The 14954-nt window shown below is 59.7% G+C and overlaps 1 protein-coding gene across 1 annotated transcript; it reads left to right on the top strand.

The window, feature by feature from the left end:
* Positions 1–663: 663 nt before the first annotated feature.
* LOC144733882 (histone H2B type 3-B) lies at positions 664–1126 on the top strand. Its single transcript, XM_078615889.1, has one exon. It carries the CDS (start codon positions 701–703, stop codon positions 1100–1102), a length of 402 nt encoding a protein of 133 aa, XP_078472015.1. The 5' UTR covers positions 664–700; the 3' UTR covers positions 1103–1126.
* The last annotated feature ends 13828 nt before the right edge of the window (positions 1127–14954 follow it).

The raw sequence follows: 14954 nt of genomic DNA, 5'->3' as shown, positions 1-14954 counted from the left end.
ATCTTCATCTGCTTCCACATGAATGAAAGAAATCATGATATTCACGACACGTCACATTTAACAAGGCGTAATTCTTGAACGCGTTAATACAGTACCCATTTCTGGTATTTTTGCGTTAATTATTTCCAGCTGCAGCCGATTCCGATATTACGTGGAGCATTTGGCGCCACAATCTTACAGCACACTCGTCCTAATTGACGTAGCGTGCCGGAATGCTAATCTCCACCTGTACAGCACAACAGCGAAGTTATTTTTCTCCACCGAGCGCTTGTATTTTTCCAAATTGCGTTCTTAAAACGCCCGTGCGCCGTATTAGACGAGTGGTGAAACAATCCCTCGTAAGAAACAAAAAAACCCACGCTCAAAACACAATATACTGTATTGGGTTTTCCAGTCATCCTTATTAAAACAAAGGCAATGGCCATGGCTGCAATTCACTAATATACATGTTTGGACATTACATTGTGTTATATTCACAAGTCCTTTTTGCAGTAAAAACGATATTAAAGTGAGCATCGCGTCCGCGTTTCTCATTGGAGGCTGATGGAGAGGGATGGTACTAAAAGAGCCACTCAGCAGCGCCGCGCACTACGATCCTCTGATTTGCATCTCGCCTCCTATAAAAGGAGCTCATCGCCCGACCGACATCCACATTCGCTTCCCGTCTGTTCTGACCTGAAGCTGCCTACAACGCGTCGACATGCCCGATCCTCCCGCATCAAAGAGCGCTGGGCCGGCCAAGGTTCCTGCTCCCAAGAAGGGCTCCAAGAAGGCTGTGACCAAGGCAACGCGCAAGGATGGCAAGAAGCGACGCCACCGCAGGAAGGAGAGCTACGCCATTTACATCTACAAGGTGATGAAGCAGGTGCACCCCGATACCGGCATCTCGTCCAAGGCAATGAGCATCATGAACTCGTTCGTCAACGACATCTTCGAGCGCATCGCTTCCGAGGCGTCCCGCCTGGCGCACTACAACAAGCGCTCCACCATCACTTCTCGGGAGATCCAGACCGCAGTGCGACTGCTGCTCCCCGGCGAGCTGGCCAAGCACGCCGTGTCGGAGGGCACCAAGGCCGTCACCAAGTACACAAGCTCCAAGTGAAGCCTCGACTCCACCATTAATTACAAAGGCTCTTTTCAGAGCCATCCACCTCTCCGAACCTGCTTGTAGCAGTCCTAGCAGGAGTACAAAACGAAACTTCCAACAAAGCCCCGGTTCACGCGGGGACATTGTTCGCTCATTGAGTGAAGTGGAGAGATCGAACGCATTTTAACATGTTTCCACGTGAATAAAAGCGATAACAATATTCATGGCACATCATATTTACCAGCAGGCATTTCTTGGACTTGTTTGTCCATTGATTTCATCTGCAGCCCATTCAGATATTACATTGGATGTTTGGCGCCAAAACCTTGCAATGCAATATATTTAATTCGTGGTTGTATTTTCGGGCAGGAACTAACATTTTGCACGTGTACATTTATGTAAAAGTAAGCGCCTAGCATGGATGACTCGTGCAGTATAATTGATCATCATCTCAATGCCAAGAGAATGTGGTGCCACAGCGACGGGGCCGCTCGGCCGAGCCAGGGAGCCGCCCGGCTTCCACCGCCGCACTGCCCCCCATCACCCCCCCCACATAAACACGCACCCGCACCCACGTAGGGCCTCGTGGTCGGGTCACCTACCCTGAGTTTTCACCCGAGGGCCCCCTAGGGGGGTTACCCCACGGTTTCTCAGGGCCAGGGAATTGGACAGGACCCTTCCCAGGCCAAGTAACACTGCGGCGCCGTGGGCGGATTTGAGATCGCACGACCATGGCGAGCTCAGAGAGCCCCGCAGTTAGAAACGCATACAAACACAAACACGGGTCAGCAAGGCAGATAGCTGGGATCAGGACCCGGGACGACTGATTGGTCGAAAGTTCAAAGGCCGGCGGGATCGCAAAAGAGCGGGAAATCCTAGGCTCAGGATTGGTCGAGAGACCAAGGCGGTCGGGACGGGGGCGCCTAGCCTTTGATGTGAATAGTTTAAAAGAAAACGCAGGGGCAGTAGGGAACTCTCTTCTTCTGGAGTTTGGACACGGGGTCAGCGACGAAGGAGTCATCGGGCGAGCCGCCAGATTGTCTGCAGGACGATCTGAGCGCCGCAAGGTCACCAAGGACTACAGACGGTATCGTGTTGCGCGCCTTACAACACCTCAGAGCGGAGGGTAGGATCCGTAGGAGAGGGTTAGTTCGGGGTAAGGACGAGTAGGAAAGCGGTTTAGCAGAGAGCGCAGCATAGAATAGGGCTACACGGCACCAGAGTGTGGGTTAGAAGCGCCTTGCTGTCCCGCACACACACACGGGTGGCTCGGTTGGTTAGCAAGGGCTAATAAAATCTCGAGCGTAGTAACAAAACCGTGTTGTTGGGTGTTTTTGGAACGTGGTATTAGCGTGCACTGCATTCGCGAGTGTGTGGTCGTTGTACGCATAAAGGCCGTGGTCTCTGTACGATTGTGCGGGTACGGAGGTGTGTGCGTTAACGCCCGGGGAGAGCACTTTTGGTGTGTTGGCGTGACTACGCAGCCGTGTGAGAGGAGAATCGTCCTTGTACGATATTTGTGTTGACGTGCACGCGCGAGTGGGGGAGGGGACGAGTCGTCGTGTCGGCGTGTGCCCCGCTTGCGTGCGCTCGTTACTTGCGTAAGCTCTTGTGGTGCCACAGCGACGGGGCCGCTCGGCCGAGCCAGGGAGCCGCCCGGCTTCCACCGCCGCACTGCCCCCCATCACCCCCCCCACATAAACACGCACCCGCACCCACGTAGGGCCTCGTGGTCGGGTCACCTACCCTGAGTTTTCACCCGAGGGCCCCCTAGGGGGGTTACCCCACGGTTTCTCAGGGCCAGGGAATTGGACAGGACCCTTCCCAGGCCAAGTAACACTGCGGCGCCGTGGGCGGATTTGAGATCGCACGACCACGGCGAGCTCAGAGAGCCCCGCAGTTAGAAACGCATACAAACACAAACACGGGTCAGCAAGGCAGATAGCTGGGATCAGGACCCGGGACGACTGATTGGTCGAAAGTTCAAAGGCCGGCGGGATCGCAAAAGAGCGGGAAATCCTAGGCTCAGGATTGGTCGAGAGACCAAGGCGGTCGGGACGGGGGCGCCTAGCCTTTGATGTGAATAGTTTAAAAGAAAACGCAGGGGCAGTAGGGAACTCTCTTCTTCTGGAGTTTGGACACGGGGTCAGCGACGAAGGAGTCATCGGGCGAGCCGCTAGATTGTCTGCAGGACGATCTGAGCGCCGCAAGGTCACCAAGGACTACAGACGGTATCGTGTTGCGCGCCTTACAACACCTCAGAGCGGAGGGTAGGATCCGTAGGAGAGGGTTAGTTCGGGGTAAGGACGAGTAGGAAAGCGGTTTAGCAGAGAGCGCAGCATAGAATAGGGCTACACGGCACCAGAGTGTGGGTTAGAAGCGCCTTGCTGTCCCGCACACACACACGGGTGGCTCGGTTGGTTAGCAAGGGCTAATAAAATCTCGAGCGTAGTAACAAAACCGTGTTGTTGGGTGTTTTTGGAACGTGGTATTAGCGTGCACTGCATTCGCGAGTGTGTGGTCGTTGTACGCATAAAGGCCGTGGTCTCTGTACGATTGTGCGGGTACGGAGGTGTGTGCGTTAACGCCCGGGGAGAGCACTTTTGGTGTGTTGGCGTGACTACGCAGCCGTGTGAGAGGAGAATCGTCCTTGTACGATATTTGTGTTGACGTGCACGCGCGAGTGGGGGAGGGGACGAGTCGTCGTGTCGGCGTGTGCCCCGCTTGCGTGCGCTCGTTACTTGCGTAAGCTCTCGGCGTGCGTAATCGGCGTGCCCAAGGTGCGCGATCGTAACGTGGGCGGCCAGCGCAGCGCAGAGCGGCGCAGGAGTGGGTATCGCGTGTGGAGCTGTATGCGTGTGTGCGCGCACGTTCACGACGTGTGTAACACAGGTGCACGATCCTAACGTGAGTGGTCAGGGTTGGGTGAGTGCCGTGCAGAGCTGTGTGTGGGTGTGCGCGTGCGTGGTTATCCATGCCTGCTACGCGGACCCGCGGTGGAGGGGAATCCTCGGGTGACGGCTCCCACACCCTGGGTGAGGAGCCTAGCGGCGGTTCGCTTAGCAGCGGGGGGGCGATTGATGATGTTAGTCCGGCCGTTAGTATTATCGAGGGAGGGATCTCGGGGGCTAGCGACCCCCACAAATTGGTGTCAGAAGCGGTACGGACCCCCGCGTTACCTCACGCTAAAATAAGACTAATATTTACCGGCAGGGGGGCCCCTTCGTGGAAGGCATTCGCCCGCAATCTTTTAGGGGCTAAGGAAATTAATGGATGGACGGACGTGCAGGCAGTACGTCAACTTAATATGAATCTTGATGGGCGGGCAGCCGATTTTGTAGAAGCGTTACCCGCGAGCGCACAGACACAGCTAGAGGAGCTGATGCGCCGACTCGATCAGCGTTTTGGCACGCGTGACGAGGAGGAAGCAAAATCGGCCTTAGAGGCGCGCCGTCGCCAACCTGGCGAAGATCTCCGTGATTACGCCGAGGATGTGCGCGAGTTAACAAAGATCGCACGCCCGGGGTACGCAACTGAGGTTATTGAGGAACTGGCTGCCGAGAAAATCCAGCGGTACCTGTCTCGCACGGCGTGGTGGCAGCCAGACATGAGCTGCCCACGTCTTCCCTTTAACACCCTTGTCGAGCGCGCACGTAAGTGTGAAAGAATTCACAGCGAACGCGCGCAGCTCCGGGGGCTGGGACGAGAGCGCGCCATTGCGAGCCTGCTCTCGGAAGACGAGGAGGAGGAACAGGAGCTCGCGAGGACGGTAAGGGGCCGGGAAAGAGAGCCTCCAGTGTCCCGCGAGACAACCCCGGGATGGGTTGCCGGTATACAAACGGGTATAAAGGATGTCTCCGGCCAGGTAACCCAGATAGACAACAAGGTAAACCAAGTAGGTGAGGAAACGAATAAAAATATGACCCAACTGCAATCCTCCGTTGAGACCATCCGATCCGAAATGGGGGACCTAGACTCCACGGTAGGAGGGCTAACTGGAAGGATAGCCCGACTAGAAGCAGAGTATGAGCAACAGCGCACGGGGGGAGGAGGGAGTGGGCAGAAAGTTCGCCACAGAGCCGCCACTCCTCCCAGGACGTGTTATGTGTGCGACCGTCGAGGGCATCTCATGAGGGACTGCCCTCAGCTCGCCCGTGCGAGGCCGATGCATAGGTCAAACACTAAGCCCCCCCTAGAGAGGGGACCACCGGGGGATGAAATCGACGTAGACCCGACCCAAACCAGCTGTAATAATAATGGCGAGCGAGTGATCCATAAACAGGTTACAACGACAACACCCAAGGGCGCAGGGACCTCGGGCGATTGGCTGCGGGAGCTGGTGGCAGGGATAACGGGAGCCACGTCGCTGGTGGAAGGCCAGGTGAACGGGCAGCGCACCCGGATCCTGTTGGACACGGGCGCCGTGGCCTCTCTCATGAGCGCCGCGCACTGCAGCATGCTCGGGGTGGACGTGGGCTGCCTGCAGGCCCCGGATCGCGCGCTGCACACGGCAAGCGGAGCCGGGATGGGGTTGCTGGGGAAGGTCTCCCTCGAGGTCCGTCTAGGAAACCAGGTGTGCACACAGGAATTCTACGTTTCGAGTGTGTTGTGCCACGAGTGCATTGCAGGAACGGACCTCCTGGAAAAGTTGGGACTTAACGTACAGCCCCGGCAACGATGCGCTACGGTGGAGGGCAGCGGGGAGCGGATTCCGTTCCTAGGACAGGAGCCGAATCGCCCACGCTTCACACCCGTGGCCGCTACGCTGGTGTCGGCCGTCACCATCGGGCCTCTCGCCGAGATGCTGGTGCCAGTGGCAACCCTCTCCACCGACCCAACCCACCGACCATCGGGCGAGGTAATGCTGACTCCTCACCCGGAGTTGGCATCGCGATACGGGGTGGTAGGGTCAGCCACACTGGTAAACGCAGATGGGGGCCGGCTGTTTATACGTGTGTTTAACCCACACAGTACCCCGGCAATGATACGACGACGCACCCCGGTAGCCACCGTACACCCCCTGCACGCTCGCCACTCGAACGACTCGGTGTTCGCACTCTGGGCGGAGGACCCTGGCCGCCCCGAGGACAGCCAGGATCTGGCCTGGCGGGTCGGCCCGACCCCCCGAGCCGAGATTGTTCCCCTGCAGGATGCGTTACATGTGCCTTGGGCAGCCTTACCTAAGGGGGAGGCCGATCAGCTGCGCGGGTTATTGCGGGAGTACGCCGACGTGTTCAGTGAGCACGATTCGGACGTGGGCCGGACCGACCTGGTCAAGCACCAAATTGACACAGGTGCAGCCCGACCCATCAAACTCCCTGCATACCGAGTGGGCGCGCCTGAACGGACCCAGATCAAAGAGGCAGTCACGGATATGCTACGCGATAACATAATCCAGCCCTCCGCGAGCCCTTGGTCTGCCCCGGTGGTACTGGTAACGAAAAAGGACGGATCGACTCGGTTCTGCGTTGATTACCGAAAATTGAACGCAGTCACCCTCGGCGACGCTTTTCCCATCCCACGCATCGACGACACCTTCGACAGTCTCGCAGGAGCGCGGTATTTTTCCACCCTCGATCTGGCGTCCGGTTACTGGCAGGTGGAGATGACGGAGGAGGATCGGCCAAAAACAGCATTCACCACCCCGATGGGCCTGTTTGAGTTTCGAGTGTTGCCGTTCGGACTCACTAACGCGCCCGCGACGTTCCAGCGGTTGATGGAGTTGGTGATGCGGGGCTTGCAGTGGGAACAGTGCCTGATTTACCTGGACGACGTAATAGTGTTCAGTAGGTCGCTGTCCGAACACTGGTCCAGGCTGCGGGAAGTATTCCAGCGACTGCGAGCAGCCCATCTCAAGCTCAAGCCACGTAAGTGTTACATTGCGCAACGCGAGGTGGGGTACCTCGGACACCGAGTCAGCGAGGCAGGGGTGAGCACCGATCCCGAGAAGGTGCGTGCCGTAGTGGATTGGCCGCGGCCGAGGAACCTGACGGAGATCAGGTCATTCTTGGGACTCGCCACTTATTACCGTCGATTTGTAAAGGGATTCAGTGAGATTGCACGCCCCCTCACCCAACTCACCTCCCCTAAGAACCCCTATCAGTGGTCGGAGGCCTGCCAGACGGCTTTCACCACACTCAAAGACCACCTCACCCACACCCCCACCTTGGCTTTCCCAGATTTCACCACCGATTTTATTTTGGACACTGACGCCTGCAGCAGTGGGCTGGGCGCGGTGCTGTCGCAAGTGCAGGGTGGGACGGAGCGGGTCATCGCATACGCCAGTCGGACCCTGAGCGGGGCCGAACTGAACTATTGTGTAACCCGTCAGGAACTGTATGCTGTAATTTTCGCGTGTAAACAGTTCCGACCGTACTTGTACGGCAGGAAATGTCGTGTGCGCACCGATCATTATGCACTGCAGTTCCTCCTTACATTCAAGGAACCGCGGGGGCAGATGGCTCGATGGCTGGCGCAGCTGCAGGAGTACAACCTGCAGATCGAGTACCGAGCGGGGCGAACACACGCGAACGCGGACGCCTTGTCAAGACGGCCCGCGGTGCGCGCTGAGACGAGGGAGGGAGACGCCTGCCCGTGCTTCACGGGGGGACGCTGCCGCCAGGCAGCAGAACCCAAGGAGCGCGCGGAAACTAAACTCCCCCCCCCGAGAGAGAGTGCAGTGTGCGCCGCAGGAACCCCTGCAGAAGGAGCCCGGGGACAGACGGATCATCCCACCCCAACCGGGCGGATCCAAGAGGATGTCGGCTGCGCCTTCCCGGGCTTGGACGACGAGCAGCTGCGACAAACCCAGCAGCGGGATCCGGATCTGGCGGCGGTGGAGGCGGCACTGCGAGAGAGGAAGGATGCACTACCAGGGCCCTGGAGCGGTTTGTATGCCCGGTTGTGTGTAGAAAACGGGGTGGTGAGGGAACTGGCCGACGCTGGGCAGCCGGGGTGCATCTGCGTTCCCGCCCATGTGCGGCCCCAACTACTACGACTGGTACACGACCACCCGCTCGGGGGCCATGATGGGGAACGGCGCACCCGGGAGACTCTGCGTCGCCAGTATCTCTGGCCTAAATTAGCGCAAGATGTGGCCGCCTGGGTGCAGGGCTGCCGGGCCTGTCAGCAGTGTGGGCAAAAGCCGGCGAGGTACCAGGTACCCCTGAGGCCGTTCCGAGTCAGTCGGACGAATCAGTTGGTCGGAATCGACCTGCAGGGGCCCTTTCCACGATCCCACCGGGGCAACCGATATATTCTTGTAGCGGTGGAGTACTTCACCCGCTACCCCGTGGCGGTGGCTATCCCGGATAAAACAGCCCTCGTAGTGGCCCGGGCCTTCGTGGAAAACTACGTACTTAAGTGCGGGATCCCCGAACGAGTCATTACCGACCAGGGTAGTGAATTCGAGGCCGAACTATTCCAGGCGCTGTGCCGAGAGTTCGGGATCCAGAAGGACCGAACCACGGCATATCACCCCCAGGCGAACGGGATGGTAGAGAGGATGAACCAGACTCTGGCCGGGAAGCTTAAACGCATGGCGGCCGCGAATCAACAGGACTGGGACGAACACCTCCCCTATGCCCTGTTCGCCTACACCACCGCCGTTCACACATCTACAGGACAGACCCCGTTCCTAATGATGTTTGGTCGCGAGTCTCGCCTGCCCGCAGATCTGCTGTTCGGTGTCCCTCCGCCGCAACGGGAGGAAGGGAGCCACCCCATGGAGCACTTGCTGGAAACCCTGCGAGAGGCCAGGGGCCGAGCCTACCCGCACGGAGAGGCCGCGCACCAGCGGCAAGAGCAGGGCGCCCGACCCCGTATGGAGCCCCCCTTCTACACTGCGGGCTCCGAGGTGTGGCTGTACACTCCCCGCGTCGGTGCCGGACAGGTGGGGAAGCTGACCACCTACTGGCGAGGACCCTGGATTGTGAGACGGCAGATCTCACCATGGACGGTGCTGATTCAGGGAGGAGAGAGGGGCCGGGAGATGGTGGTCAACATCCGCCGACTGAAGCCGTGGCGAGCAGCCCCCGAGGGGGGGAGCCCCGCCGTCCAAGTACCCCGAAACCCCGGGGTCCCCCCACCCCCCGTGCCCGGGGGCCTCGCGCAGTATATGGGCCCCACGGAGCCCCGGGCTCCGAGGGGCCCCGGGCGGGGCCGGGGGCGACGAGGACGGCGACCCTTAAACCCCACCGCCTCTGAGTTTGTCCCCCAGCCCGCAGGTGCCGGAGACCGAGGGGAGCCGTTGGAATGGAGGAGGAGACCACCGCCGGAGCCCCAGGAGACAGAGCCGCCACCCCCGAGGCCAGCCACAAGGGCCGGGCGAATCCCGCGGACCCCGCGGCGATACCTCGTGGGGGCAACCCAGGCGAGGTGCTCCAGTCAACCCGGGACGGGGACTGGCACCCCGGGGGGCTATGTGGTGCCACAGCGACGGGGCCGCTCGGCCGAGCCAGGGAGCCGCCCGGCTTCCACCGCCGCACTGCCCCCCATCACCCCCCCCACATAAACACGCACCCGCACCCACGTAGGGCCTCGTGGTCGGGTCACCTACCCTGAGTTTTCACCCGAGGGCCCCCTAGGGGGGTTACCCCACGGTTTCTCAGGGCCAGGGAATTGGACAGGACCCTTCCCAGGCCAAGTAACACTGCGGCGCCGTGGGCGGATTTGAGATCGCACGACCACGGCGAGCTCAGAGAGCCCCGCAGTTAGAAACGCATACAAACACAAACACGGGTCAGCAAGGCAGATAGCTGGGATCAGGACCCGGGACGACTGATTGGTCGAAAGTTCAAAGGCCGGCGGGATCGCAAAAGAGCGGGAAATCCTAGGCTCAGGATTGGTCGAGAGACCAAGGCGGTCGGGACGGGGGCGCCTAGCCTTTGATGTGAATAGTTTAAAAGAAAACGCAGGGGCAGTAGGGAACTCTCTTCTTCTGGAGTTTGGACACGGGGTCAGCGACGAAGGAGTCATCGGGCGAGCCGCTAGATTGTCTGCAGGACGATCTGAGCGCCGCAAGGTCACCAAGGACTACAGACGGTATCGTGTTGCGCGCCTTACAACACCTCAGAGCGGAGGGTAGGATCCGTAGGAGAGGGTTAGTTCGGGGTAAGGACGAGTAGGAAAGCGGTTTAGCAGAGAGCGCAGCATAGAATAGGGCTACACGGCACCAGAGTGTGGGTTAGAAGCGCCTTGCTGTCCCGCACACACACACGGGTGGCTCGGTTGGTTAGCAAGGGCTAATAAAATCTCGAGCGTAGTAACAAAACCGTGTTGTTGGGTGTTTTTGGAACGTGGTATTAGCGTGCACTGCATTCGCGAGTGTGTGGTCGTTGTACGCATAAAGGCCGTGGTCTCTGTACGATTGTGCGGGTACGGAGGTGTGTGCGTTAACGCCCGGGGAGAGCACTTTTGGTGTGTTGGCGTGACTACGCAGCCGTGTGAGAGGAGAATCGTCCTTGTACGATATTTGTGTTGACGTGCACGCGCGAGTGGGGGAGGGGACGAGTCGTCGTGTCGGCGTGTGCCCCGCTTGCGTGCGCTCGTTACTTGCGTAAGCTCTCGGCGTGCGTAATCGGCGTGCCCAAGGTGCGCGATCGTAACGTGGGCGGCCAGCGCAGCGCAGAGCGGCGCAGGAGTGGGTATCGCGTGTGGAGCTGTATGCGTGTGTGCGCGCACGTTCACGACGTGTGTAACACAGGTGCACGATCCTAACGTGAGTGGTCAGGGTTGGGTGAGTGCCGTGCAGAGCTGTGTGTGGGTGTGCGCGTGCGTGGTTATCCATGCCTGCTACGCGGACCCGCGGTGGAGGGGAATCCTCGGGTGACGGCTCCCACACCCTGGGTGAGGAGCCTAGCGGCGGTTCGCTTAGCAGCGGGGGGGCGATTGATGATGTTAGTCCGGCCGTTAGTATTATCGAGGGAGGGATCTCGGGGGCTAGCGACCCCCACACTCTCGGCGTGCGTAATCGGCGTGCCCAAGGTGCGCGATCGTAACGTGGGCGGCCAGCGCGGCGCAGAGCGGCGCAGGAGTGGGTATCGCGTGTGGAGCTGTATGCGTGTGTGCGCGCACGTTCACGACGTGTGTAACACAGGTGCGCGATCCTAACGTGAGTGGTCAGGGTTGGGTGAGTGCCGTGCAGAGCTGTGTGTGGGTGTGCGCGTGCGTGGTTATCCATGCCTGCTACGCGGACCCGCGGTGGAGGGGAATCCTCGGGTGACGGCTCCCACACCCTGGGTGAGGAGCCTAGCGGCGGTTCGCTTAGCAGCGGGGGGGCGATTGATGATGTTAGTCCGGCCGTTAGTATTATCGAGGGAGGGATCTCGGGGGCTAGCGACCCCCACAAATTGGTGTCAGAAGTGGGATGGACCCCCGCGTTACCTCACGCTAAAATAAGACTGATATTTACCGGCCGGGGGGCCCCTTCGTGGAAGGCATTCGCCCGCAATCTCTTAGGGGCCAAGGAAATTAATGGATGGACGGACGCGCAGGCAGTACGTCAACTTAATATGAATCTTGATGGGCGGGCAGCCGATTTTGTAGAAGCGTTACCCGCGAGCGCACAGACACAGCTAGAGGAGCTGATGCGCCGACTCGATCAGCGTTTTGGCACACGTGACGAGGAGGAAGCAAAATCGGCCTTAGAGGCGCGCCGTCGCCAACCTGGCGAAGATCTCCGTGATTACGCCGAGGATGTGCGCGAGTTAACAAAGATCGCACGCCCGGGGTACGCAACTGATGTTATTGAGGAACTGGCCGCCGAGAAAATCCAGCGGTACCTGTCTCGCACGGCGTGGTGGCAGCCAGACATGAGCTGCCCACGTCTTCCCTTTAACACCCTTGTCGAGCGCGCACGTAAGTGTGAAAGAATTCACAGCGAACGCGCGCAGCTCCGGGGGCTGGGACGAGAGCGCGCCATTGCGAGCCTGCTCTCGGAAGACGAGGAGGAGGAACAGGAGCTCGCGAGGACGGTAAGGGGCCGGGAAAGAGAGCCTCCAGTGTCCCGCGAGACAACCCCGGGATGGGTTGCCGGTATACAAACGGGTATAAAGGATGTCTCCGGCCAAGTAACCCAGGTACGCGAGGAAACGAATAAAAATACGACCCAACTGCAATCCTCCGTTGAGACCATCCGATCCGAAATGGGGGACCTAGACTCCACGGTAGGAGGGCTAACTGGAAGGATAGCCCGACTAGAAGCAGAGTATGAGCAACAGCGCACGGGGGGAGGAGGGAGTGGGCAGAAAGTTCGCCACAGAGCCGCCACTCCTCCCAGGACGTGTTATGTGTGCGACCGTCGAGGGCATCTCATGAGGGACTGCCCTCAGCTCGCCCGTGCGAGGCCGATGCATAGGTCAAACACTAAGCCCCCCCTAGAGAGGGGACCACCGGGGGATGAAATCGACGTAGACCCGACCCAAACCAGCTGTAATAATAATGGCGAGCGAGTGATCCATAAACAGGTTACAACGACAACACCCAAGGGCGCAGGGACCTCGGGCGATTGGCTGCGGGAGCTGGTGGCAGGGATAACGGGAGCCACGTCGCTGGTGGAAGGCCAGGTGAACGGGCAGCGCACCCGGATCCTGTTGGACACGGGCGCCGTGGCCTCTCTCATGAGCGCCGCGCACTGCAGCATGCTCGGGGTGGACGTGGGCTGCCTGCAGGCCCCGGATCGCGCGCTGCACACGGCAAGCGGAGCCGGGATGGGGTTGCTGGGGAAGGTCTCCCTCGAGGTCCGTCTAGGAAACCAGGTGTGCACACAGGAATTCTACGTTTCGAGTGTGTTGTGCCACGAGTGCATTGCAGGAACGGACCTCCTGGAAAAGTTGGGACTTAACGTACAGCCCCGGCAACGATGCGCTACGGTGGAGGGCAGCGGGGAGCGGATTCCGTTCCTAGGACAGGAGCCGAATCGCCCACGCTTCACACCCGTGGCCGCTACGCTGGTGTCGGCCGTCACCATCGGGCCTCTCGCCGAGATGCTGGTGCCAGTGGCAACCCTCTCCACCGACCCAACCCACCGACCATCGGGCGAGGTAATGCTGACTCCTCACCCGGAGTTGGCATCGCGATACGGGGTGGTAGGGTCAGCCACACTGGTAAACGCAGATGGGGGCCGGCTGTTTATACGTGTGTTTAACCCACACAGTACCCCGGCAATGATACGACGACGCACCCCGGTAGCCACCGTACACCCCCTGCACGCTCGCCACTCGAACGACTCGGTGTTCGCACTCTGGGCGGAGGACCCTGGCCGCCCCGAGGACAGCCAGGATCTGGCCTGGCGGGTCGGCCCGACCCCCCGAGCCGAGATTGTTCCCCTGCAGGATGCGTTACATGTGCCTTGGGCAGCCTTACCTAAGGGGGAGGCCGATCAGCTGCGCGGGTTATTGCGGGAGTACGCCGACGTGTTCAGTGAGCACGATTCGGACGTGGGCCGGACCGACCTGGTCAAGCACCAAATTGACACAGGTGCAGCCCGACCCATCAAACTCCCTGCATACCGAGTGGGCGCGCCTGAACGGACCCAGATCAAAGAGGCAGTCACGGATATGCTACGCGATAACATAATCCAGCCCTCCGCGAGCCCTTGGTCTGCCCCGGTGGTACTGGTAACGAAAAAGGACGGATCGACTCGGTTCTGCGTTGATTACCGAAAATTGAACGCAGTCACCCTCGGCGACGCTTTTCCCATCCCACGCATCGACGACACCTTCGACAGTCTCGCAGGAGCGCGGTATTTTTCCACCCTCGATCTGGCGTCCGGTTACTGGCAGGTGGAGATGACGGAGGAGGATCGGCCAAAAACAGCATTCACCACCCCGATGGGCCTGTTTGAGTTTCGAGTGTTGCCGTTCGGACTCACTAACGCGCCCGCGACATTCCAGCGGTTGATGGAGTTGGTGATGCGGGGCTTGCAGTGGGAACAGTGCCTGATTTACCTGGACGACGTAATAGTGTTCAGTAGGTCGCTGTCCGAACACTGGTCCAGGCTGCGGGAAGTATTCCAGCGACTGCGAGCAGCCCATCTCAAGCTCAAGCCACGTAAGTGTTACATTGCGCAACGCGAGGTGGGGTACCTCGGACACCGAGTCAGCGAGGCAGGGGTGAGCACCGATCCCGAGAAGGTGCGTGCCGTAGTGGATTGGCCGCGGCCGAGGAACCTGACGGAGATCAGGTCATTCTTGGGACTCGCCACTTATTACCGTCGATTTGTAAAGGGATTCAGTGAGATTGCACGCCCCCTCACCCAACTCACCTCCCCTAAGAACCCCTATCAGTGGTCGGAGGCCTGCCAGACGGCTTTCACCACACTCAAAGACCACCTCACCCACACCCCCACCTTGGCTTTCCCAGATTTCACCACCGATTTTATTTTGGACACTGACGCCTGCAGCAGTGGGCTGGGCGCGGTGCTGTCGCAAGTGCAGGGTGGGACGGAGCGGGTCATCGCATACGCCAGTCGGACCCTGAGCGGGGCCGAACTGAACTATTGTGTAACCCGTCAGGAACTGTATGCTGTAATTTTCGCGTGTAAACAGTTCCGACCATACTTGTACGGCAGGAAATGTCGTGTGCGCACCGATCATTATGCACTACAGTTCCTCCTTACATTCAAGGAACCGCGGGGGCAGATGGCTCGATGGCTGGCGCAGCTGCAGGAGTACAACCTGCAGATCGAGTACCGAGCGGGGCGAACACACGCGAACGCGGACGCCTTGTCAAGACGGCCCGCGGTGCGCGCTGAGACGAGGGAGGGAGACGCCTGCCCGTGCTTCACGGGGGGACGCTGCCGCCAGGCAGCAGAACCCAAGGAGCGCGCGGAAACTAAACTCCCCCCCCCGAGAGAGAGTGCAGTGTG

Source organism: Lampetra planeri, chromosome 48 (genome assembly GCF_965212315.1).
Source record: "Lampetra planeri chromosome 48, kcLamPlan1.2.h2, whole genome shotgun sequence".
Lineage (NCBI taxonomy): Eukaryota > Metazoa > Chordata > Hyperoartia > Petromyzontiformes > Petromyzontidae > Lampetra > Lampetra planeri.
This window is presented reverse-complemented; position numbering and strand designations above follow the sequence as displayed.

Coding starts and splice junctions, on each gene's coding strand:
- LOC144733882 (XM_078615889.1), top strand. CDS start 701: ATGCCCGATCCTCCCGCATCAAAGAGCGCTGGGCCGGCCAAGGTTCCT.